The sequence below is a fragment of the Lytechinus pictus genome, chromosome 6 (genome assembly GCF_037042905.1).
Source record: "Lytechinus pictus isolate F3 Inbred chromosome 6, Lp3.0, whole genome shotgun sequence".
NCBI classification, from domain to species: domain Eukaryota; kingdom Metazoa; phylum Echinodermata; class Echinoidea; order Temnopleuroida; family Toxopneustidae; genus Lytechinus; species Lytechinus pictus.
The window spans coordinates 1590658-1615064 of record NC_087250.1 but is presented as its reverse complement, the minus strand read 5'-3'; the positions used below and the strand labels follow the sequence as shown (position 1 = coordinate 1615064).

The 24407-nt window shown below is 36.8% G+C and overlaps 1 protein-coding gene across 1 annotated transcript; it reads left to right on the top strand.

The window, feature by feature from the left end:
• Positions 1 to 1019: 1019 nt before the first annotated feature.
• LOC135154467 (sulfotransferase 1B1-like) lies at positions 1020 to 21121 on the top strand. Its single transcript, XM_064100615.1, has 5 exons — positions 1020 to 1203; positions 5745 to 5971; positions 8920 to 9037; positions 11239 to 11333; positions 20912 to 21121. Exons 1-5 carry the CDS (start codon positions 1020 to 1022, stop codon positions 21119 to 21121), a joined length of 834 nt encoding a protein of 277 aa, XP_063956685.1.
• Positions 21122 to 24407: the final 3286 nt, after the last annotated feature.

Sequence of the window (24407 nt, the reverse complement as noted above, 5' to 3'; positions counted from 1 at the left end):
ATTTCGTCAATTAAAAAAAATGAATACAGTACCAGTCACCATTCTTTGAATCACTATTGCCTGTTTCGGCCGGAGAGCAATGGATTTGGTCCACTGATTCTATTGTTCTCTGGCTGAGGCAGGTAGTGCTGAGTCTGGGAATTGTGACTGGTAGTCTATTTTATCTCTAAACAATTTTGTATTAATGATAATTCTGATTTTAAATGTTATTGAATTCACTCATTACTGTACATTACCCAAGTTACTCTTTTATCTATTATGTATATATTGTTATTTTATGTTAACAGGACCAAGCCTGTTATCCTGTATAAATATATTTTAATAAAAAAAATAAAAGTAAATAAATACTGAACAGGTTGTCCATATTACTATTTTTGTGAATTTAACCAAAACTATCTGATTTTGATAAAATTTCCAGTGTTATGCATGTTGGATTTTCCTCGTTTTATTCAAATGAATTTTTTGTAGGGGTGGACTTATCCTTTAAGATGATGTGGTATTCCGTCTAATGGACAATGTTACTTTACCAAAGTCTTCATATTTCTGACCTTAGTTCCCTCCTTTGACACTTGTGACTAAAGATGAACATGTAGTTACATAAATAAAGAATCAGGAAAAGGACTTTGAATGTGAGAGGAAATAAAGACAAACCCACAATGGTTCATCCAGTGTAGGAAATACAACAAGCAATGTATCCCAGTACTTCATACTAGGTCCGCTATTGTTGAAATTGAATATAAATTACTTTCCATTTTTTTTCTCCAGACCATTATTCTTTGCACACATGGTTGTTAAATACTTGCATTTTGCGATACAATATCACAATTTTTGGCTGATGTCTACACGAGAATGTTATTTTCACCCCCCCCCCTCTCTCTCCCCCTCCCTCTCTCTCTCTCTCCCCCCCCCCTCTCTCAATCTATTCTCCCAAAACATACAGGCTCTTAAACTGACCAACTTCAAGAAAGATCGAGATCGCAGTCCGAAGATAATAGCGAAGCATACAGGTTAATAGCAGTATGGCGGATAGTCAGGATTCTATGACAAGCAGTGCTCTAAAAAGCATGGCTGCCGGACTCATGAATACATTCGAGTACCAAGGGATTCTCTTTCCAGCCTACACCACACCAGATACTCTGGTCGGAATTAGAAACATGGATGTCAGAGAAGATGACGTTATATTGACGTCATACATTAAATGCGGTAATGTATTAATCTGATTTAAACTTATACAGCTAAGGTCAATAAAGTATCGCAGTATCACTTATAATATCCTATAGTGTAGATCAATGCTTTGCCAAAATGAATCCAATTGGTGGCGTGGTGCACTTGTAGCTTGGAAAATTCAGTTTCTCAGTTCTTTGTTGCCTTCCCAAACCCAAACTTGAAGAAAAATACTTTGGAAATTATCAATTTCCATGGATGAAACTTTAATTGATATCGTGAAAGTTTATTCAGGAGTGTCCATGGTGACAGAGAGTGAATGGAGGGCCCGGGGAGAGTGGATAGCAGATGCTCGGATTTTCAACATCCTCGACAAATCTCTCCATTCCGTCTCCCATTCAGGCCCGGTGGGGGGGGGCACTGTCATTGACGAGTGCATAGGTGGAACCAGGGGGCCGAGGGTCCCGCCCCCCCCCCCTATTGGCGGAGCAAAAAAAAGGGGGGAAGGGAAGGAAAGAAATAAAAAGGTGGAAAAGGAGGGAATAGAGAGAAGAAAAAAGAAGAGGAAGACGAATAAATAGAATAAGATTTTGGGAAGACTTGGAAAATAAAAAGAATCTTTCAGGTCACTATGTAAAATTTTCGCTCGCGCTTCGCGCTCGCATTGCCTGTTAGGTGATTTTAATATCTTGTTCAATATGAAGTTTAAAAGTCAAGTTTAGAAGTCAATATACAAAACATATTTCACCTCGGAAATCGAACTTTCATTATTTTGTGTGATTTACAATTTTTTTTTTTAAGTGCTTTGTAAAAGTGTTAGTTTTATGATCTGAGTATTAACATTTTCTGCTCGCGCTGCGCGCTCGTAAAAATTTGATTTTTTTAGGTACCTATTATTTTTGTGTATTCCATAAAGTTTTCAAAATATCCCTATTCAGGTCTGATTGTCAAAACGTATCAGCTACCGCTGCATGCTCGCATTTTGATTGGCGAGTTATGTTTGTCTCAATATTGATTATACAACAAACTTCTTAAAATCCCCTTTTCATGACAGTTTATCAAAAAATTTGGCTGGCGATTTGCGCTCGCTTCAATGGTTAAAATATATTCACTAATGCATCCTATTCATAATTACATAAGTGCTTGAAATTTCCAATTTTCAGGCCATAATATCATAAGATTTTGCACCCTCATTAGGCATTAATGAATAAGATATTAATCAAATTGTCCCTTGTTTCATCTCGCGCTAAGAAAGAGGAATAGGAAGATAGTCGTCATTTTCATATGCATGTCCTGAGGATGTCCCTGCCCTATGTTAAAATTCAAAGTTATAATAGTAATGTGTGATCCATATCCACCTCACAATATTCCTACAAAGTGCTTGAAATATAGAGCTGAAATCGACTTTTTTTTCAGATCGGAATATCAAATAGTTTAAGCTCGCGCTTCGCGCTCGCTTTGATTTTCATGACAAAAGATGTATTTAGAGTGCCTAGATTCTAGGTCTAAATATGAAACACGCGCGCATGTTTATTCAGATACTCAACCTCTTCTCTATTCAAATCATTATCCAGTGTCAAATCACAACATCAAACATTTTCTGATCGCATTTTGTGGGCGCGTTATTAATGTAGGAAGATCCCCTTTTGCCATGTTTACTCATTCTTTTCATGATTTACAAAACATGAATATAGTGTCCCGTTTTCAGGTCTAAAATCTCGATTTTTTCAGCTTGAGCTTCGCGCTCGCATCAGTTGCTTATTTATTTATCTATTTATTTATCTATTTATTTCAATATATTTAACCAGGGTAGCCCACTCAGCAATAAACTGGTCTCCCGTGGGGCCCTGGCATACATGATAAAAACAAGTATAAAAACATTAAAAATACATATGAAATATACATAGAAATATTCTAAATAACTTGACTATAACAGAAAACAGAGTAGCAAACATACGACATCGTTAAAAGCATTATACTAATTGACAAAAAATACACACAAAGCAGTACATATGAATAAAATAAAGTAGATAGACATACAAAGTTGATTTCAAATTCAAGAGTCAATAATAAAACTTAGAATTTAAAAAGATGCACTTTAAGTTTCTGTTTAAAAATTGATAAAGATTTTGACTGTTTCAAATTAAATGGCAAGTTGTTCCAAAGTAAAATCGCTGAGTAAAATAAAGCGTGTTTAAAATTTTCAGTATGAGTTTTGGGGTGATCAAATTATCTTTTGCTGCATATCTAGTATTAAAACAATGAGAATCACTGGCAAAAGTAAACACATTACGATATAATTCCGATGACAGACCATTGATACATCTATACATAAAAATACACTTAAAATAGGTAACGCGATCGTTGAAGGGAGCCATTGGAGTTCACGAAACATTTCTTTTGAGGGGGTATACAAATTACATTTTAGGATTAATCTAGCCGCTCTTTTTTGAAGTTTTATTATACGATCTGTGTGCATGTTGAAACGCAACCCCCAGATTTCACAGCAAATAAGGTGTGATTGGACTAGACATAGGTATAGAGTCTTGGGAGTATTTTGGTCAACATAAGGCCTAACCCTTCGTAACATACCTAGGCTGGCATACACATTTTTACATACATTATCAACTTGGTATGACCAAGATAGGTGTTGATCAATGATGACTCCAAGACGTTGTACATCGTTCTATATAAGATGGGTGGTATGAGAGAAGGCTTCTGATTGGTCAATTGCAATGACGTAATCCGGTATATGGCCACGATCGTGGCATATACCGGCAATTTCTGCACGTTAGCTTGTCAGTGTACAAAACCTCATAAGGTGATCCATCAATCGATCGATATATAACGCATAGTACAATCTTATTATCGTTCAATTTACAATATCATTCGTATCCATAAATTTCCAATTTCTCTTGTGTGTTTATATTTCAACTCGGCCTACGACCTCGTTGAAATATAAACGCACGCGATTATAATTATGGTATATTGAACTCAACAGCATGCACTATATGTATAATATTACATCTCCATTAAATTTGTTAATTACATTTTCCATAGAAAAATTAGATAGCTTTTGCGGTGTCCCTGTTAACATGAACTTTGTTTTATCAGTGTTAAGTTTTAATTTATTTACGTTTAACCATTCTTTTAAGGAATTCATATCATCTTGAAGCTTATGTTGAATATCCTGTGCAGACGTACTGTGAGCATATAATGTGGTGTCATCTGCGTACATGGTAATACTACAATGTTTTAGAGCATGAACCAAATCATCGCGCTCGCATTATTTGATTGTTTAGATATGTAACGTCTTCTTGTTCAAGCAGGTATGCCTTCTTGATCAGTTCAAAACGTATATAAAAAATTTCTGCTCTCGCTCTGCGCTCGCATTATTAATGTAAGGAAGATCCCCACTTACTCATCATTTTCATGATTTACAAAACTTGAATAGAGTGTCTCGTTTAGTAGGTCTACATCTCGAAGTTTCCGATCGCGCTTCGCGCTCGCATCAATTGTTTAGTTATATACCTATTCTGTTTAAGTTACAAAAAGTGCTTAGAATTTCCATTCCTTAGGTAAATCTTTCAGCTCGCGCTTCGCGCTCGCATTATCTAATTTTTAAAAATATTCTACATCTCCATGGCTTACTGCAAGTAGTCTTTAACAGTACTCTTTCCATCAGATCATTTCTGCTCGCGCTTCACGTTCTAAGTAATTATTCATTTGCATAAACATCTTTTTCAGGATAACAATCATTGCCCAGTCTTTTTTAAGGAAAAAATGCATAAGGTTTTCCAAAAACAATTAGCTCGCGCTTTGTGCTCGCACTATGTAATTAAGGATTATGATATCATATATTTATGTCTATACATAAAAATAAAACTAAGAAGCGACAATTAGGGATACCCCTTCAAAGAAACCAACAATCATTTTCGAGGGGCCGAATATATCGGGGGAAATATGGCTGAAAAAATCCGCGCCCCCCCCCCCCTATCGGCGAAGGCTAGATCCGCCCCTGGAGTGTATACCGTGTGTGACCAAAAACACGTAAAAAGGATCTCTTTTTTCCTGATAGGGTACGTTATGTACGTAACGTAATAAGGGTGTCTAGGAAAACTACGTGTTTACTGTCCAATTTGCCTGGGTATAAATATACTAAAATACTTTGATTATATAAAGGATGTACTTTTTCCCCAACATTACTTGTTTAGGGTCCGATTTGAGCGAAGTGTGTGGGATGGTACTAAAAGGAAAGGTAAAGCCGACGTCCGTGATCACGCCCATGACATAACAATGAAGATATCGTTGTACTTGTTTAGGGGGTCAATTCAGGGAAAATTGTAAAGGGTACCGTTTTTTTTCACACGCCAATACTTGTGAAGGGGTGCTTTTTCAGATCATGGAAAATACCTGTCTAGGGAATCATCTACCCTTTCTCAAGGTCAAATGCCTTTCGGTGTGGTCACACCTAAATCTTTACCAAGGTACAGGTTGACATTGGTCTAAGGTTCAGATGGGTATAAAAATCAAAACAGGATACTTAAAAAACTTTTATCGTTTCCTAAATCTTTGTTTAGGTACACACTGGATGGCTGAAATTTTGTTGCTTATACTTAATTCAGGCATCCCTCTCTCAAGCCAAGATCGCTTCGATCGATCATCTCAGTTGCTGGAGCTTCCCGCTTGGATTCATAATATGAGCAAATCCTATGAATACATTGCTACAATTCCTTCCCCAAGAATGTATATAACGCATCTCCCGATTCAGTTCCTGCCAGAACAAGTATGGAAGAAAAAACCAAAGGTTAGTCTACAAAGGGATATATTTAATCCATAAGATAAAACTGAAAAACCAACAAAATTTAAACGATTTACATTATCTCGCAAAGTCGACATTCGAAAAGTTGTATGTCAACATGGCGAGACACGCCAAGTCCGCATTCAAAAATATTGTACGTCAACATTGCGAACTCGCCAAGCCGACTTACACGTTGTGTCGCTAAGTCGACATACCAAAAAGTTGAATGTCAACATTGCGAGGTACGTTATCTCAATAAGTCAACTTATAAAAAGTTGAATGTCAATATGGCGAGCTACGTTATCTCGCCAAGCCAACTTATAAAAAGTTGTATGTCAACATGGTGAGGTACGTTATTGCGCCATGGCGACATTATAAAACGTAAATGGTGAGATTTAATTTTACATCCGCAGCGTGCATGCACCACTTTCAGTTTGAAATGAATGACTACTGATTATAGAGGTTTCATATTTACAACAGAGCCGCTCTCTCCAACGCACCAATTCCTTTCAAAATGCAAGTTAAATCACAATGGAAAGCTGAAAGGCTTTTGTCGAATGTTTGTACGTGGACCGGGGCAGCCATGCAGTCTCTTGACTCTCGAAAACGACATATTTGCAATTATTCGTCCTGTGCAAATCTTCGGATGATCTGCTATCCCAGGCCGCGAAATTATTTTCCCACCTCAATTCCGGACCCCAATATGAATACTCTTGACTTGGGACTTCGGAATAAGAGTACGCATGCGCGTGGACGTCGTTCGCGTTGGCACGAATGAATCAGCACCCTCAAATTCCCGACACTCTTATATAGGCCTTATATATAGGCTTATATCTACATCCAATTCTTAAACTCTTATCAAATGGACATTAATGACAAGACAAGATGTTTAGCTAGCCTATGGCTAGGGCATAAACATTATCTCATATCTGGACCTGTATAATGTCTGCGGCCGACTAATCGTTAACTTCGAACTGGTTAATTCAGAACTTTACGTTTACTTACGTTAGACCAATGAGCTTGGTAGCCTTGGTATAATAGGTCTAGTCAATATATAGAACTAGTCCTAGATCTGAATAAATTAACTTTAGATCTAGTCTAGTCTCTAGATCTAGATCTTGATTGACTCTGATCTACGGATCAACACTCACGTACAACGTCAGCCGTCAGGCACAAATTAACGTTAGTGCGCAGAACATGCATGTAAACTGTTTATTTAAACGCACAGCTATGCATATCTATTGCAGTCACCGAGTAAACTCTCTTGATCAACCAAAATGTAATTGATCGATTATTCTTTCATCAACAAAATGTAATTATAGCAGTTCTTTACAAATTATTGATTTTTTGATTTCCCGTGCTCCAGTGGCGTACCGTCCAGCAAAAAAAAAAAAGCTTATCAATCACAAATAAAGGATTTCGTACTAGAAAAAAATTGACAAGCAAAAAAAAAATTCAATCACAAATAATGGATTTCGTACCAGAAAAAAATTGACAAAAAAAGGTATTCAAGCTCGTCAGGGGGGCAATAAAGGTATTCATGCTCGTCAGGGGAGGCAAAAAAAGGTCTTTCAAGCTCGTCAGGGGGGCAGGGATACGTCCTTTGCATGGGTGGTGGCTCGTCAGGGGGGCAGACTGCCCCCCCCCCCCCACCCGTAGGTACGCTAGTGCCGTGCTCGAAATCGGGAATTGTGTTACTGGTTCTCTAAACAGAGTCTGTTTAGAAGGATCAAAGGATCACCAGTCGTTCTTAAAGTCGCTCTTAACTTCCTAATAGCTTTATGAAACGGCCCCCATATTTGAAATCAATTTAATGCCCTAACTAGCCTAGCCTAGCCTAGCCTAGCTATGTTATTATTATTAATGAGTGTTTTGAAATTGATCTAGATATAGATCTAAGCCTAAGGGTACCGACAATTCGAGATTGCGGATTCATTCATGAAAATGCAAACGACCACAATTTTTTTTAAGATCCACCTGCATGCGTACTCTTCAATATTCATATTGAGGTCCGGAACTGCGGTGAGAAAATAATTTCGCTCTCGGTCCAACAACTTTCGAAAAAGCTTCTTAGCTGTCCATTGTGTTTTGACTTGCATTTTCAATGGAATTGATGCGTTGCAGAGAGCCGATCCGTAGGAAGTGCGAAAACTCTCTAATAACATCCACACTGTAAAAACTGTGGTGTTAAAACTGACACCAATTAGTGTTAATAGAGGACCACACCCTAAGGTGTGAAAATAACACCCTAGAGATTGAACATAACACCAAAGAGTGTAAATGTAGCAACCATGTGTGTTGTAATAACACCTATAGGTGTAAAGTGTAAAACTAACACCACCAATTTAACACTGGTGTAAAATAACTGGTGTGGTCCTCTATGTACACCGGTTAACACAACAGTTTTTGATGTGCGCACCCAAGGATTTTTATATGTCACATTGGCCAGATAACGTATCTACCCATGATGACATACAACTTGGCGAGAAAACGTATCTTGCCATTCTGACGTATAGCTTCGTGTATGTCGACATGACGAGATTACGTATCTCGCCATTTTGACATAAAACCGTGATTATGTCGACTTGACGTGATAAATCATCTCTTTATCTCTCTTAAGTCGATTAATTACACTTTAAACCTTTCATTAAAAAATGTAGACAATTTTCCTCCAAGAATATATTAAAAAATCATGCAGTTTAAAGATAATGAACTCCACAAAAATGTAGTTTTTTTCCTCCTTCAAAATATCCAGTGAGCTAACCCATGTTATTTTCATAAGTTCATCATTTAAGAAAAAAAAAACGTTTTTCACACGTTTTGAAATGTGAATTATGTCATTCATCCATACATCCTCTCTCTCTTCATATTCTCCCCCTCTCTCCCTCTCTCTCTCTCAACTTTCACATCCATACACATCTCTACCCCCCCCCCCCTCTCCAATCTTTCTTTAGATTGTATACGTAGCACGCAGCCCGAGAGACTGCCTGGCGTCCTTGTTTAATTACCTCAAACCTGATCCTCAGCAATATACTTGGAATGAGATTTTCAATTTATTCACATTGGAAAAGAGTAAGTTCACATTTTTGAAACAAAGTTCTCCTTGACTGCCATTTGACAAAGTATCTGACGCCTTTACAGGCCCCTCTCACCTAACCGAACCGAATTGCCTGAAATATGCCTTGCGATGCCAGGCGAAAGGTTTTTTTCTAATCGTTTTCAATGGTAACTGATAGTAAATCATATTTACCCTTCGTGTTTGGGTTCGTAAACATTCTGAAGTAACAAAATGAAAAAAAAAATCTATAATTTATTGTTCGAAATAGACATTAAATGATATACTCCGAAAATTTGCTTTGCCCAATTGATCGTGGGCCCGGCAGCCACTGTGCAGCGCCAGATCGACGAGGCTACATCCCTTTAATCAATGAACGCCAAACAGGGTAGCAGCAACTCTAGCAGCAACAGTTGCTATTATTGAAATTCGCGAGGAAATTTTGAACATGTTTAAAATTTATCGACGAATTGAACATCTGTTTGAATTCGCATCTCTTATTTAGTCTGCGGTAATCGTTCGTTTATCGTTCGTGTGTCATTGTCCCGCATAGTCCCTCATCGTGCTTTTGCCAAATTGGACCGATCTCGAAAGAACCCAAACGAAGCAACACGATGACAAAAACGTACAAGAACGCCCGATCTATCCCCTCGTCTTCGTTTCTAATCGCACGCCATTATCACACCATTGTTCACTGTTCGTTCGTCTTATTGGGTTATATCAACCCTTCGTTCGCCTTCGGCTGCAATTATTTACTTAAAGAGGGGAACCGAAAAATCGATATCCTTCGCATGTCATATTTATCCTTCGCTTACCGTTCATTGATAAAATTTGACAATAGTTACTGATCGCATCATGATTTGACGGATTTTTTTTTTAATTCGTTGAATTTGCGTGCTTTCGTGCATTTTCCCATTCGTCACCCTTCGTCCGCTTACATTCAGTCAGGTGTGAGGGGGCTTTAAGCCCAGCGCACACTTATGCGATCCGATGCGACGCGATTTTTTTTATAAATCGCATTTTGCATTAAATGTGAAAATTCTAGAAGTGATATTTCATGTAAAGTTCGGCATAATGTTATGATTTGCGGCAAGCGCTGTGGTCGGAGTGAAGTCCAAATCGGCTTCAATTCGCAGCAGATGATAACGTCATTACGATTTGGATTTGAAATTGCTTTTATTCCGACAGGGAGGCTCGAACTACTTTCTTATCCTTCCTCAAAAGTTGTCCCAAAATGAATTGAGTCATGGATTCGGAAGAATGGAAAAATGCCAAAAATATTATGAACTTTAACCAATCGAATTGTTACATTATAATTGCCAAGAATAGAAATGTTTTTTACTCAGCATTCCAATGAAGTTTGGTTGAAATTTCTAGTCTCGACTATGGTTTAACTTGTGTTTAATTATCAGAATACCGCCAAATTAGCTGAACTAAAAGCAATATAAATACAATATCTATATGAGTAGCTTATAGATCTTGATCTGGTGATTTTAAAAGTGCAAAATGCTGTTTTTTCGCATTCAAAATAGCTGCCATAGGCCTCTGACTGTATATATACCTGGTATGTAAATGTGAATGGCGAAATAACATTTCACAAAAGTAAACACTGCTTGACCATTAAATGCATATATTGTTATTGTGATGTGTGAGTGAAATTAAATTTAATTGAATTGAATTTATTAGTAAATATCACTGTCAGGTACAATTATAAGGAATAGTACATCACATATAAACAAAACTTTTGGTAATTGGAGCAAACATAATAGCAAGATGCTAATCAAGGTTAGCCCCAAATAATGTCATTATCATAGTTTAAACAATAAATTTAACTAAATCTCAAGATTGTACATCAAATTCAATACTAATTCTACTTATTACTGTTACAGAAAACTTCGATCATTTTCAGTGAACATATTAACACTATTTACAAGAAAAAAATATCTTAATTATTCACAAAATCTTTATATAGAATTATTTGTTTTCAGGCAGTATTTTACCATACCAAATTAATTATAATCTTCCATTAATTTTAACGATTTGCTAAATATCTTACGACTGTGGGTGTATCTAATATTACTTGGCATATGATTCCATAAAGTAGGACCAGAAAATGATATTGATTGTCTTCCGAAATTGGTATTATTTTTGTCAAGATTAACATAATAAGCTGCTTTCCAACAAAATATGTTGTTTCGTGTGTCATTTATTTTTGCAGTGCCTTACGGCTCAGTGTGGGATCATCAGTATGGCTTTTGGAAGCGTCGCAATGATAGTAACATCCTCTACGTCGATTTTGAGGATATGAAAATGGTATGACTTTTCATAAAAAGTAACTTTCAAAAAGAATGTTTTAACAAAACGATTATGGGAAAGATGTATTGGCAGTAATGTTGCTATATATTCACTGACAAAGTAGTTTGTGGAAAGTATCTGATCTGCCAATCCATGCATGAGTGGGCATATATTTAAGGCAAAATATTACTTTTAAGAACTTGTGAGGGATATTTTGTAATTAACTCTTATTGCTCTTTTTTATTCCCTCACATTGTCCCTAACATCTCGGCATGAAAGGGACTAGCCTGTATGTTTTTTTTATGAAAACGTGAATAAATTAATAGATTTATTTATTTATTTATTTATTTATTTATTTATTTATTTATTTGTTTGTTTATTTATTTATTTATTTATTTATTTATTTATTTATTTATTTATGTATTTATTTATTTATTTATTTATTTACTTTTTCATTCATTCATTCATTTGCTTATTTATTTATTTATTTATGTATTTATTTATTTATTTATTTATTTATTTATTTATTTATTCATTTATTTATGTTATTTATTTATTTATTAATACAAATAAGTAACAAAAGATTAAGGGTCCAGTGAAATTAAAATAAGCACCCAGGACCAAAAAAGAAGCAAACCCCATCAGTCCGTACTCTCGAAAATCAAGTCAAAATTTAAGCCGTGGTCTGACCCTGCTAATTGTTTAAATTGTATTTTTATTTTTTACTTGTGTTCTTTCTTCATGTTGTATTTTTCTTAGTGTTGAATTTCAGTTCATTTCGAGACAGTTAAGAATGATTCGAGTTTCAAATTAGCTGATAAATTGACCCTGTTATGTTACAAACTTCATGTTTGAAGTAAACAGAATACGAGCCTTAAAAGTCATTCACTATCAAAATTAAAAATTCGCCCTTACTCGGTCGCTACCCTCACTCGCGAGCAAGTAATTAAACTGCATTTTTGCAGAGCGGTGCCTAAGAAGCTATAAAAAAGTCAAATGACTCGTTAACTTGTTACCCAGTTGACTCCATGTTAAATAAGTGTGAGTCAACTGACACATTCAAGTTAGTCAAATGATACACAAAAGTGAGTCGAATGGCGTAATAAACAGCCATTGTGTGCCCTATGACACTTATGTGAAATACAACACACATAACAGACTTTGACGCACCTATATGTACATCATGAATAATTTGTGTCATGTCGTATAAAAATGTGTCATGGGACACAAAGAGACAAACTGAATATTTGACTCACTTTACTGTTAAATGTTACTCATTTTATAACAGAGAGTGTCACATGGGTCCCGTTGCATAAGTTACCATTATGGTAACTCTGAAGTGTAATGGTAATGTGCATTAACCGATCCTTGATTTGATTGGCTTTTGTTCAGCGTTACCATGGTAGTTACCATTGAATGACAAAGTTAGAGTTATATTTGAGGGTGACGCCATCCCCACCCGCGTACCCCTTTCACTAGGGGATGTTCACCTTTTTCCAATCATGACCGTTTTTAGGGAGGGGGTATTATTTATTAACCTTTTTAGACAAATAAGCGCCTCGTCAGAGTCTGACTTAGTCTAGTTCTAGACGATTTTAAACGAATCTATTTGCACCGCGATACATACGTTCTATTCCGTGCGTACGCCCAGCCGAGTGTGCGCGCAAAACCGAGAACCTGTACTCCGAGGAAAAATCGTCTAGACCAGTTGCTCTGCGGTGACGTCACTCCCTCAGATTTTTGAGGGAAAGTCGTTAAAAGTGGACACGCCTCCTGTTCAGCCGCTAGTCTTTGTTAACAGCAGGGAAGATTACTCGGTTGAGAAATATGGTGTGATCTACCAATAAAATGAATATCAATTACCTAAGAAAGGACTTTTTGTTATAAATAATTGATAAAAGAAATCAAATTAAACACACAAAACCATAAAAAATGAATCGTATCGTGTATGTTTCCCCTGATACCTACAATAGGGTTTATAAGCGTAGACTATCGTATATGGATTACAGAATCAATCGGATCGCACAAAGCAGCACAACATAAGCCATAGATTTGTGTAGGCCTACTGTATCGTGCTGTTGTATCAGGGAGACTCCCCGGTTGTATTGTGTATTGTATACTGCGCGCGGTTTCCAAATTCAGTTTCTTGCTTGTTTACCAATTAAATCAGCTATAGTGCATACAGGTCTTGATCACTTATCTTCGTTTTTTTTATATGGTGTGATGGCGACGGAAATGAACGTCATTCTATCAGAGATTCCATCCTGCATAGGCCTATGTCCAAACAGTTGGGAACAACGACTTTGAAGATCCAACAGAACAAAGTTCTCTCGAATTAAAAAGTTTCCTCCGAGGCCACGATGTCTTCTTGAGTGTTCCTACTGGGAGGGTAGCAACTTTTTATCCTTCAAAATTGACCATCCCCCTTGATTTGGGTTAATTATGTAAGCTCTTCATGATGCCAGTTTAATTGAAGTCACATAAGTCACTTAAAAAGCAAGAAATTCTATATTTCCACATGTAAAATGACAATGACAATTTTACTCATTTCCTCATAAACTTGTTCCACAGAGTTGCTTCCTTTGTTCACATGACAGTAATATGGCAAAGAAAAAATTGATTTTAATAAATAGAGAAAAATCAAACATGAATAATGCTGAAAATTTCATCAAAATCGGACGTAAAATAGGAAAGTTATGACATTTTAAAGTTTTGCTTATTTTTCACAAAATAGTTCTATACTCAACTCAGTGATTTGCAAATGAGAGAGTCGATGATGTCACTCACTCACTATTTCTTGTGTTTTTTATTGTTTGAATAATACAATATTTCAATTTTTACGAATTCGACAATTAGTACCCCTTTGCTCGAACCACAAAATGTGAGAATAATGGAATTACATGTGTTCAGGGAGGAATGAAACTTTGTTTCACAGACAACTTTGTTTCACAGACAATGACGAGAAAATCAAAATATTTCATATTTCATAAAATAAAATACAAAAGAAATAGTGAGTGAATGATGTCATCGGTCCCCTCATTTGCATACTGACTAAGATGTGCATATAACTGTTTTGAAAAATTAAGCGAAACTTAAAAATGTTATAACTTTCTTATTTTACATCCGATTTTGATGAAATTTTCAGCCTTTTGTTTGATTTTTCTTTATCTATTCAAGTCAGCTTTTTGTTGGGGTGGACTTGTCCTTTAACTGGCAAGTTTGATCTGAAATGTACAGTTTTTTCATAATATGGCTGACCAAACAATAATTGGAATTTGCAGTAGAACAAGAATACAGTAATTGTCTCCATTTTGCATATGTTGAAGTGGACTGAGTAAACTCTCTCTGGAACAAAAAAAAATCATAAAGAACCATGACCTGAATGCGGTAAAACAAAACTCGAAACAAGTCGGTCATATTTGTACGTACAGTATATCACTTTAATCACTTTAATCTCGGTCAGTTTGTGTATAACTATAACAACAACAACCTCCCAAATGTATTTAATTCAATGTTTCCAAAAAATCAATCCATTCACAACTATCCAACAAGGCGATTGGGTGAATTTCATTTACCACTTTTAAGAACTTTGCGGGCTCAGAACACATTTATATATGATGGACCGAAGTTATGGAACTCACTTCATAATGATATAACAAATGCAAAATATTTGAACTCTTTTAAGACTAAATTCAAATTATCTCTATTAAAACCTTATAATATACTCCCAAATTAAGTTTAATTCATCATCTCTGTCAAGTCATCATTATTACTTTAAACTGCAATTAAAACATAAAATAATTATTATCCTTTTTTTATAAAAAAAAAAAAAATCTGACACAAGTCCTTCTCAGATGTGCTCATTATTGTGTATATCCTCTCCTCTATTTTCTCATCTCCTGTCCGCTTATCCGCCTTCCTACCGGTTATTTGTTTACGGCATCAATCATATTTTTTGTGCATCATATTCTTTCCAGGTTATTTTATATATTTTTTCTCCTTTTATACACATCATTGAATCCAGTTTGCTTGAGGCCACGACGGCATGTGTTCTATCTACGTACATCAGCACCCATCCATCTTCTCAGGGCATTCTCCCCTTTTTTCTTCTCTTTTTCTGGGGGGGTGGGGAAGGGTAGATATTGAGGACGGGTTGTTTTTGATAACTTTGTATTTATTTTGTGAGTGTTTCCCTCTCATTTATTCATTTTTTTCTCATTTGATTATCTGTATTTATACTTTGTTATTTTGTTATTTGTTGTGTTATCTATTTCTTGAGGGGCCCACATTGTACAAGCATTGCTTTTTAGTGTGTCCCTCCATTTCCATCTTAATTTAATTTCTTTTGAAAAATAGTATACATATTTAAAACCTACAATGTGTTGCCCAAATTGTCTAAGTGTTTTTTTCACAACAGATGTATCATTAATTTTGTTTACAATGGATACAAATATTTATGTTTATATATGGTACACAATTTGTTTTTGTTTGATGGAAGTGAAATAAATAAATTTGAATTGAATTGAAACAGTGGCGTACCTAGAATTTTCCACAGGGGGGGGGGCAAAAAAAAAGTATTCAATCACCGTGAAATAAAGAACTTCGTACCTGAAAAAAAAATTGACAAGCAAAAAAAAAGGGTCTTCAAGCTCAAGCTCGTCAGGGGGGAGGGGGGCAATAAAGGTCTTCAAGCTCGTCAGGGGGGGGGGGGCAAAAAAGGCCTTTCAAGCTCGTCAGGGGGCCAGGATACGTCCTTTACATGGGTTGTGGCTCGTCAGGGGGGCAGACTGCCCCCCCCCCTTAAATTAGATACGCTATAGTGACTTTAAGATATTTACTTCTTAATACTACAGCTTCTAAATAAAAAAGATCACAAACCAGTGGCGGATCCAGGGGGATGGCGCAGGGGGCGCGCTCCCCCCCTAAAAAAATAAAAGAAAAGTAAAAGAAAGAAAAGGCGCCGCTTAAAAAAAAAATACACTGATATAATATTAGCAACAGTAAAGGAAATACTATCCCCCAGCATAGCACAATAATGTCATATCATCTTCCTTATCTTTTCTTTTAACTACCCTTTTCCCAACAACTTCGCCGGTAAAAAATAATCAGCTGTGCGCTGCCAGCATATAACTGGCACCAATCAAGAATAATCAGCGCTACCTAAATCTAAATCGGCGCCGGTCAAGAATAATCACCGCCATTTGGTTATAAATCGGCGCCAAGAAAAATCGACGCTACCTGTGTTCTTAACCGGCGCCAATCAATGATAATCAGCGCCACCTAAATCTAAATCAGGGCCGGACAAGAATGATCAGCGCCATCTGCAATCGGCCAGAGTCTTAACCGGCGCCGATCAAGAATAATCAGCTCCACCTAAATCTAAATCGGCGCCGGGCAAGAATAATCGGCGCCATCTGGTTATAAATCGGCGCTGGTAAAGAAAAATCGGCGCTGCCTGAGTTCTTAACCGGCGCCGATCAAGGATAATCAGCGCCATTCTAAATCGGGGCTGGTCAAGAATAATCAGCGCCATCTGATTATAAATCGGCGCTGCCTGAGTCTTAACCGGCGCCGATCAAGAATAATCAGCTCCACCTAAATCTAAATCGGCGCCGGACAAGAATAATCGGCGCCTCCTGGTTCTAAATCGGCGCCAGTCGATCATTTGCCGCTGCCTGAATCTTACGTGACGTCTGGACGTCGGTAAAAATAATCAGCACTGCTTGTTCTAAATCGGCGCCGGTCAAGACAAATCGGCGCTGCCTTTGTCTTAACCGGCGCCACCTAAATTTAAATCGGCGCCGGTCAAGAATGGTCAGCGGCACCTGGTTATACATTTTATTGTTGAATGGTCATAACAAAGCTTATCACATGCCCTTACAGAGTGGACTGGGGCGGGGGAGTTTCACACAGATGTCATAAAATCTAAAATTTTGTTATTGAAAAATATCCCAGAATCATACAAAAGCGTAGAGCAAATCCTTTAATTTTGATCTTATTTTCCAATGCTTTAATAAAAAAGGTCAGTCACTTTTCTTCTTTACACATTCCACGGTGTGCCACCTGTATGGCCTTTAGTGTAAGACAGCTACTAAAGTGTTTTATGAAGATGATTCGATATTTTAATCCAAAACTTTGCTAAAACCCGTTGCTATTACAGGGAGTGTATAATTACGCAACCGGACGTATATTCGTTAGACCTTAAACCACTAAATATCATTTTCAATGTATTAATACAGTTTGTCAATATCTTTGTTTTAACGTTTAAATGTTTACGCCACAAAATTTGATTTATTTTCATCTTCCATTAAGTTAAATATTATTCATCTGATCACTCAGGAAGAAGTTAAAAACAAAGATAACGATACCTGTAAAACAGGAGAACTATTTCCAAAGCTCTGTCTTGAAGGATCTCTTTCTGAATTCAGGTCATAACCATCATATCCAGTTTCATCAAATTAATTAGATAAAATTACTCATCATTACAAATTGCATTAGATTTAGTGAAAAGCATCACAATATATACTAACTTCTGTACATGATGTATACATCATGTACATGAAAATTGAATGATAATATATAAACCTGGATTGGTGATGTATTCCGAATGATTCATGATGTAGTATCATTGTATATACAGAGGCGTCGATCATATATCGTTTTGCCCACCCCCTCCTCCCCCAATAATTCCGCATGTACAAAAATAAAATAAGATGGTAATGTTACACAGAAATCAGCAAGAAAGATTGAGCTACACAACTCGTTCTTTGTTTAAAATCGTGCTCAAATTGTCCGCTTTTCAGATTGCAATATAAAAATTTTCAGCTCGCGCTTCGCGCTCGCACCATTTCTGTAGCAAAACCCCATACTTTTCATGATTACATAGGTGGATAGAATGTCCCGTTCTCAGTTCTAAACCTCAAAAGAAGTCCCGCTTCGATTTGCAATAATCTTTTGTTGGATATAATCTTGTTCTTTTTTAAAAACGTCCATTAAACTCATGTTTTTCCGATCGAAATATTATGATTTTAAGCTCGCGCTTCGCGCTCGCACCTATTGTCTTTTTTAGATACCCATATTAATCATTGGTACCAAAATGCATATAAGATATCAAGCTTTCTGGTCAGAATATAAAGAAATTTCAGCTCGCCCTCGGCACTCGCATTATCTGTTTAGTGAGATATGTATTCTCCTCATGAGTTACTACAAACAGTCTTTAAAAGGCACCTTTTTCCTGTTTTCAGGTCAGTATACTAAAAAATTTCAGCTCGCGCTGAAATATATATATATATATATATATATACATATGAGTGTGTGTGAGTTTGTTTGTTTTGTGTGATCGAGCGCCTTTGGAAAGTTGATTCATGATTTTGCCCCCCCCCCCCAATCTGAAAAAAGGATCGACGCCCCTGTGTATATATAGTAAAAAAAAAACCTTGTATCTCAATTAATATACACAAGTATTTGCCTCATCGCAATAAAAGGGTTAGTACACGAGATTTTGAAATCGCACATAACATGCATAATTTGTTTATTTCTTTCTTTAATAAGTTTTTCAATCTCTCTCTATATATGTCTTAGAAAGATTATATGTTTAAATTCATGTATATTTTCTGTTATAATGATATATGTTTAAGTGGACTTCAGGGAATGTTCGTACGCAGCAAGGGGGAAGGGGGGGGGGCAAATTCCCGATCAGTTGTTGTGAAAACACATTTTTTCCCTTAACATTTCATGAAAACTATGAAAAATGTGCAAATGTGAGATGTGCACCAAATACTTTTATTATACTTGTAAAAAAAATAATCGCCCCATTGAGCAGCTCGGTCCGTTTACTCTATGTTTTTATTTTTTATTTTTTCAAAAATATGTTCGAGTTTCCCCCCCCCCGGAAATATTATCTGCGTGTGGTCATGCAAATGGCATGACTGAAAATCCTACATTTTGAAAAGAGCATTTGACAGGGTCAGACTTTACCCCTTTTTCAACATTTTCTTTTATGGCGCCGGTGAAGTGCAAAAATATGTGCGCCGCTCGGCAGTGTGCCCCCCCCCCCCCTTTCGCCAAAAGCTGGATCCGCCTATGCAAACTACATGTAAAACTTACACTGCAATGGAATAGTTACTAGCAATTTAATTAACTGGCAAGTTACATGTAGATCTGAACATAATGCTCTTTCATAATGGCTGCAAAAATATATTTCATAAATACTGTACTTCAAATGAGAAAAGGTGCCTTTATTTATCGAAGAGGCTTCATGTACATCATTGGCAATATCATTTCCTGGCTACATGTAGCTAGATTATAATGTAGCTGAACAACGAAAATAATTGTACGCATTATCTAGATGTTCATGTAAAGTAAATAAATAAACTAAAAGTTCCAAGGACAACTGCAAAGATTTTCTTCCAAAATCTGATGCACTGCACGCATCAAAATCCGCATACAAAATTTTTTTGAGCCTGAGATTAATCTACTTTTAAAAATCATTACTGATTTTTATTCTGTTTTCCTTATCCCTTTCACAGCTCTGTACTAATCTGTACAAAGTACATGTACTTCTCAACCCTTTTTGTCATACTCTCTGACAGTGAAATATGTGAAGAAGACATTGAAAATGATATATTTACAAGTGCCCACAGTAAAATGTACCGTGATGTGATCCATTCACAAGAATGAGAGTTTACATTTATGAGTCTTAATTGTCAATACCCATACTAAGACAAATTACCTCTATGTAATTACATGTGTAGATGAAGAAGAATATAAAATATATCATTCAAACATGTATATTAATTATTCCATCTGAATAAAGTGGAAAAACTAGTCTGTATTGTTTTGAAGTTTGAAATTTGGTACATTAGCACCTTCTTTCATATATCATGATGGTAACATCATACCCACAGATTTAACCAAGATATGCACATTGAGTGAAATAACTATAGGCCTATGCATGTTACAGTAATTTCCCAACAATGAAATGTCTATTTGTAGCCTTAAAAATAATGAACTATCTCAAACTTTCGTATGATACGTGTACATGTATTCATATCACATAGATCTACTGAGTATTACATCAATCCCATGTGTACAGTGCATGCACACAGCTGATAACACGTGCAAAACGTAAACAACGTTGCACTGTTGTTCGGCGCGGCGAGATTGACAAGTAACTCATGCATATTTATGAAGCACTCGTCCGTTGACCTTTGACCTCTGACGTCACCGCAGAGCAACTGGTCTAGACGATTTTTCCTCGGAGTACAGGTTCTCGGTTTTGCGCGCACACTCGGCTGGGCGTACGCACGGAATAGAACGTATTATATCGTGGTGCAAATAGATTCGTTTAAAATCGTCTAGAACTAGACTAAGTCTGACTCTGCATCCGCGCATGCCCTTTCCTGGTGTGAAACGTTATCACTACTCATATAAGGATGATGAAAGTTTTCAGATGTGCTAATTTTTTGTTCTTTCTTATTTTTTCTCATTTATTTATTTGCTTACTTCTCTTTTCATTTTCTTCCAATATATCTCTTTCTTTCTTTCTTTTCTTTTTTTTCTTTGTTTTTCTTTGTTGTTTATTTACTATCTCGCAGGATCCTGCCGGCAATGCAGCTAAAGTAGCCGCCCACCTTGGCTATGACCTCTCAGCTGAACAACTTGCTGAAGTCACTCGACTTTCCTCGCTCAACGAGATGAAATCCACCTACGCCAGACTTGAAGACGAGCTAGGCGACAAAGGAAAGCTACTCACCCATGCTGCTGGTATATTACCATTTCTTCACAAAGGTATATACGAAAGATGAAATTGATGGTGGGTTTGATACAGACCCACCCCATCCCTATGGCCCTGGGAAACGGTGTTATTGCTGAAGCACCCCAAGCCTTACCTGTGGGGTGTTGCGATTTGTATTTCCACTTGGCAGCACCCCCTGGAAATCTCAAAGGGATGTTAAAGAGTACAAACCTAACTTGAATCACCTTAATTTTGTATTGAATATTGAATTTCGTAATGGAAAACTTTTTTGCTTGTCAAATAGAGCCAGTACTCCCTGTTAGAAAATCGTTCCCAGTGACCTGCCTACCCCCCCCCCCCCCTCTCAGTGTCGGGGGGCACTCTACCAAAAAAGTGGCAGGGTGTGCCGCGGGCGAGACAAAAAAACGGGGGCCTTGGAGCGGGCTTATTGTAAAAAGGAGGGTCCTCGGAACGGGCTTCGGAACTACAAATGTTTGTGAAAACGGGGGTCCTTGGTACGGGTCGCCAGCGTGTGCATCCCAATGGAACGAGCATACGTGCATGCACGGCCGCCGGCTGCACCAGCGCTGAGGCAATGGTCGCACAGCGCTCTCCGGCCGCTTTTCACCAAAATTGCGGCTCGTCGTAGCAGATCAATGCGACCGGAACGGCGTAACGGAAAATATGCAAAGCTTTGGAGCGGGTATCTTTCTTCATTTTTTCTTGATAAGAAGAAAATGCTATGCCTTGGAGCGGCTTTCTTTGTTCCTTTCTCAATAAGAGAAAAATGCTATGCCTTGGAACGGAAATTTGAGTGTAAAAATGGGGGTCCCCTCCGCGGCACATACCCACTTTGCATTATATATACTGAGTGCTCCCCCCCCCCGGCTCTCAGTAGGAAAAAGTGATGTGATATAATTCAGAGTTTCCCCGATTGCATAAACCCTATAATCACAGTCATCATAATAACTCCCAAACTTTGGCGAACATGCTCATAGCATATGAGTGAAGCGAACACTATATTGTAAATGAACAGACATCCGATGAAGGAAATAGCGTTTTCTCGCGACACAACCGAGGTTTGAGCCGGTTCGTAAATTACTGACGAAAGGGAGGACCGATATTTAAAGGTCAAGTCCACCCCCAAAGTGTTGATTTGAATCAATAGAGCAAAATCCAACAAACACAATGCTGAAAATTCAATCGAAATCGGGTGTCAAAAAAGAAAGGTAAGACATTTCAAATCTTCGCCTTTTTCACCAAACAGTTGCAAATTTAAACCTTTCTTAATTTCAAGTATTATGCACCTTAAAGAGAAATTCCAGTAGTTGCAGTAAACACTGATTTCATGAGAAAGTCTGTAAAACCAGGCTTAATTGTCAGTATATCATCGAGGATCTAGTTCTGGTACAGTAACATAAACTGAGCTTCGTGAAATCTTGAAATCTACGCTGAAAAATGTTCACACTGAAGATCACCAACACAGATAGGCACACGTGGGACAGTGTATTAATATTGCTGGATTAAAGACCCGACGGAAGTGACTGAATCCGCGCTTATTTTGCTTATTTCTCAGCAATTACACAATTTCTTCCAGATTCCTTTGGCACATATTTTTTATTCATACAAACAGACACTTGGGTGGTCATTTTATTAGATTCTGTAAAAAGTCATTTTGAGATCGTTACCAAAACTGGAATTTTGCCCCTTCTAGGATACAAACGAGCATTTCTTGCTGCAAATAATAACAAAAAGGTGAAGTTTTCTCTTTTTCCACTGAGGGAGTAAGATTAAAACAGGAGGTGCTCTGTGTTTCATTTTGGGTGCAGATTTGGACCTTTATTCCTTACACTCTAAAAACACTGAGTAAACTGTTACCTAATATTGGGTAGAAATTAAGGGAACATGCATGTTTGCCGGGTAATTGTTTTACCCCATATTGGGCAAAATGCATGTTTAAAGGGTAAATTTCAACGCAACATTGCGTAAAACAGGACCATGTTGAAAAACAGTGTATATATTATCTGAACATGCTTATCCTGTATAAAGATTTTTAAATAAATAAATTAATTAATTGAATAAAATTTACAAAATATTTGGTCTCTTTTTACCCAATCAACATGCCTGTTCCCATTTTACCCCACATTGGGTCCACATGGACACACTTTGTCTGTCAGGTATGTTCTTTCATGTTCCTCACGATGTCCACAGATCGATTTTTTTTATAATAATAATGGTATTTATTCATCATCGTAATCTCGAGCAAGCAGATACAAAATGATTTACAAAGTACTGTATGAAATTATTAAAATACAAAGCATTATTACAATAGCAGAAATTCTGAATTGTAGTAACAATGTTTACACAAAAGTTGGCCTGTAACAAATTCCAAATATGTATTACAATTAAATATTAAGAAGTATAAATAGAATGTGCACTTACAAAAGAAAAAGAAATTGAGAGGGGAAAGCAAACGAATGATCGAGAAAGAGAGTCGGGAGAAAAACAATAGGAGAGGGTGAGAGAGAGTGGTACTCAGGGGAGATAAAACAAGATGGAGTGTATGAGAAAGTGTGAGAGAGCGGGTGAATCAAATAAATAGAAAAAAGGGTAATCAGAACTATACAAGGTATAGGAAGATAAAGCGAGGGAAGCAATTGCGAATAGAAAACATAATTGTCACAACTGGTTATACAATATACATGTCCATTGAATGGGCTAACTCGTGCTTAAATGGATTGTTTTTTTAAATGAAGATCCAATTGATGGGTGAGTGAGTGAGTACATTATAAGCCACCTTCTTGCCGGATCGTGGTTCCAGATGAGAGTCAGTTCCCTTTGTCAGTTTTGTTTGTTTATTTTCTTTTTTAATCGTCTCATGCGACAGGAAAGGCCATTTAGATGCTTAAAGAAATTCTCCGGGCTGAAAATATCTATATTTTAATAAATAGAGTAGAATTCACAGAGCAAAATGCCGAAAATTTCATCAAAATCGGATAATAAATAACAAAGTTATTGAATTTTAAAATTTAGCAATGTTTTGTGAAAACAGTCGTCATGAATATTCAGTAGATGGACTGATGATGTCATATCCACACTTTCCATTTTCTTATTTTAATACATTAAATAATTTTTTTTTTATTATTTCATACACGTGTGTATAATATATCTCCCTTGTAATGAATTAAGTTGCAGCAATGAATATCTCATGCACTTAATCAGTTGTCAATCCAATTTCTTCGTTCTTGGAGGAAAAAATTTAATAAACCTAATTACATGCAGGGTGCTACATAAGCACTTGCCCAATTGCCCGGGGCAAGTGAAAGTTAGAGGCGGGCAAGTGTTTTGAAGTAAAA

Bases quoted from the DNA above. Each gene is read 5' to 3' on its own strand.
- LOC135154467 (XM_064100615.1), top strand. From the start codon at position 1,020: ATGGCGGATAGTCAGGATTCTATGACAAGCAGTGCTCTAAAAAGCATG. The intron at 1,204-5,744 runs GTAATGTATTAA...ATCTTTGTTTAG, and splicing joins GACGTCATACATTAAATGCG to GTACACACTGGATGGCTGAA. The intron at 9,038-11,238 runs GTAAGTTCACAT...TTATTTTTGCAG, and splicing joins TTTATTCACATTGGAAAAGA to TGCCTTACGGCTCAGTGTGG.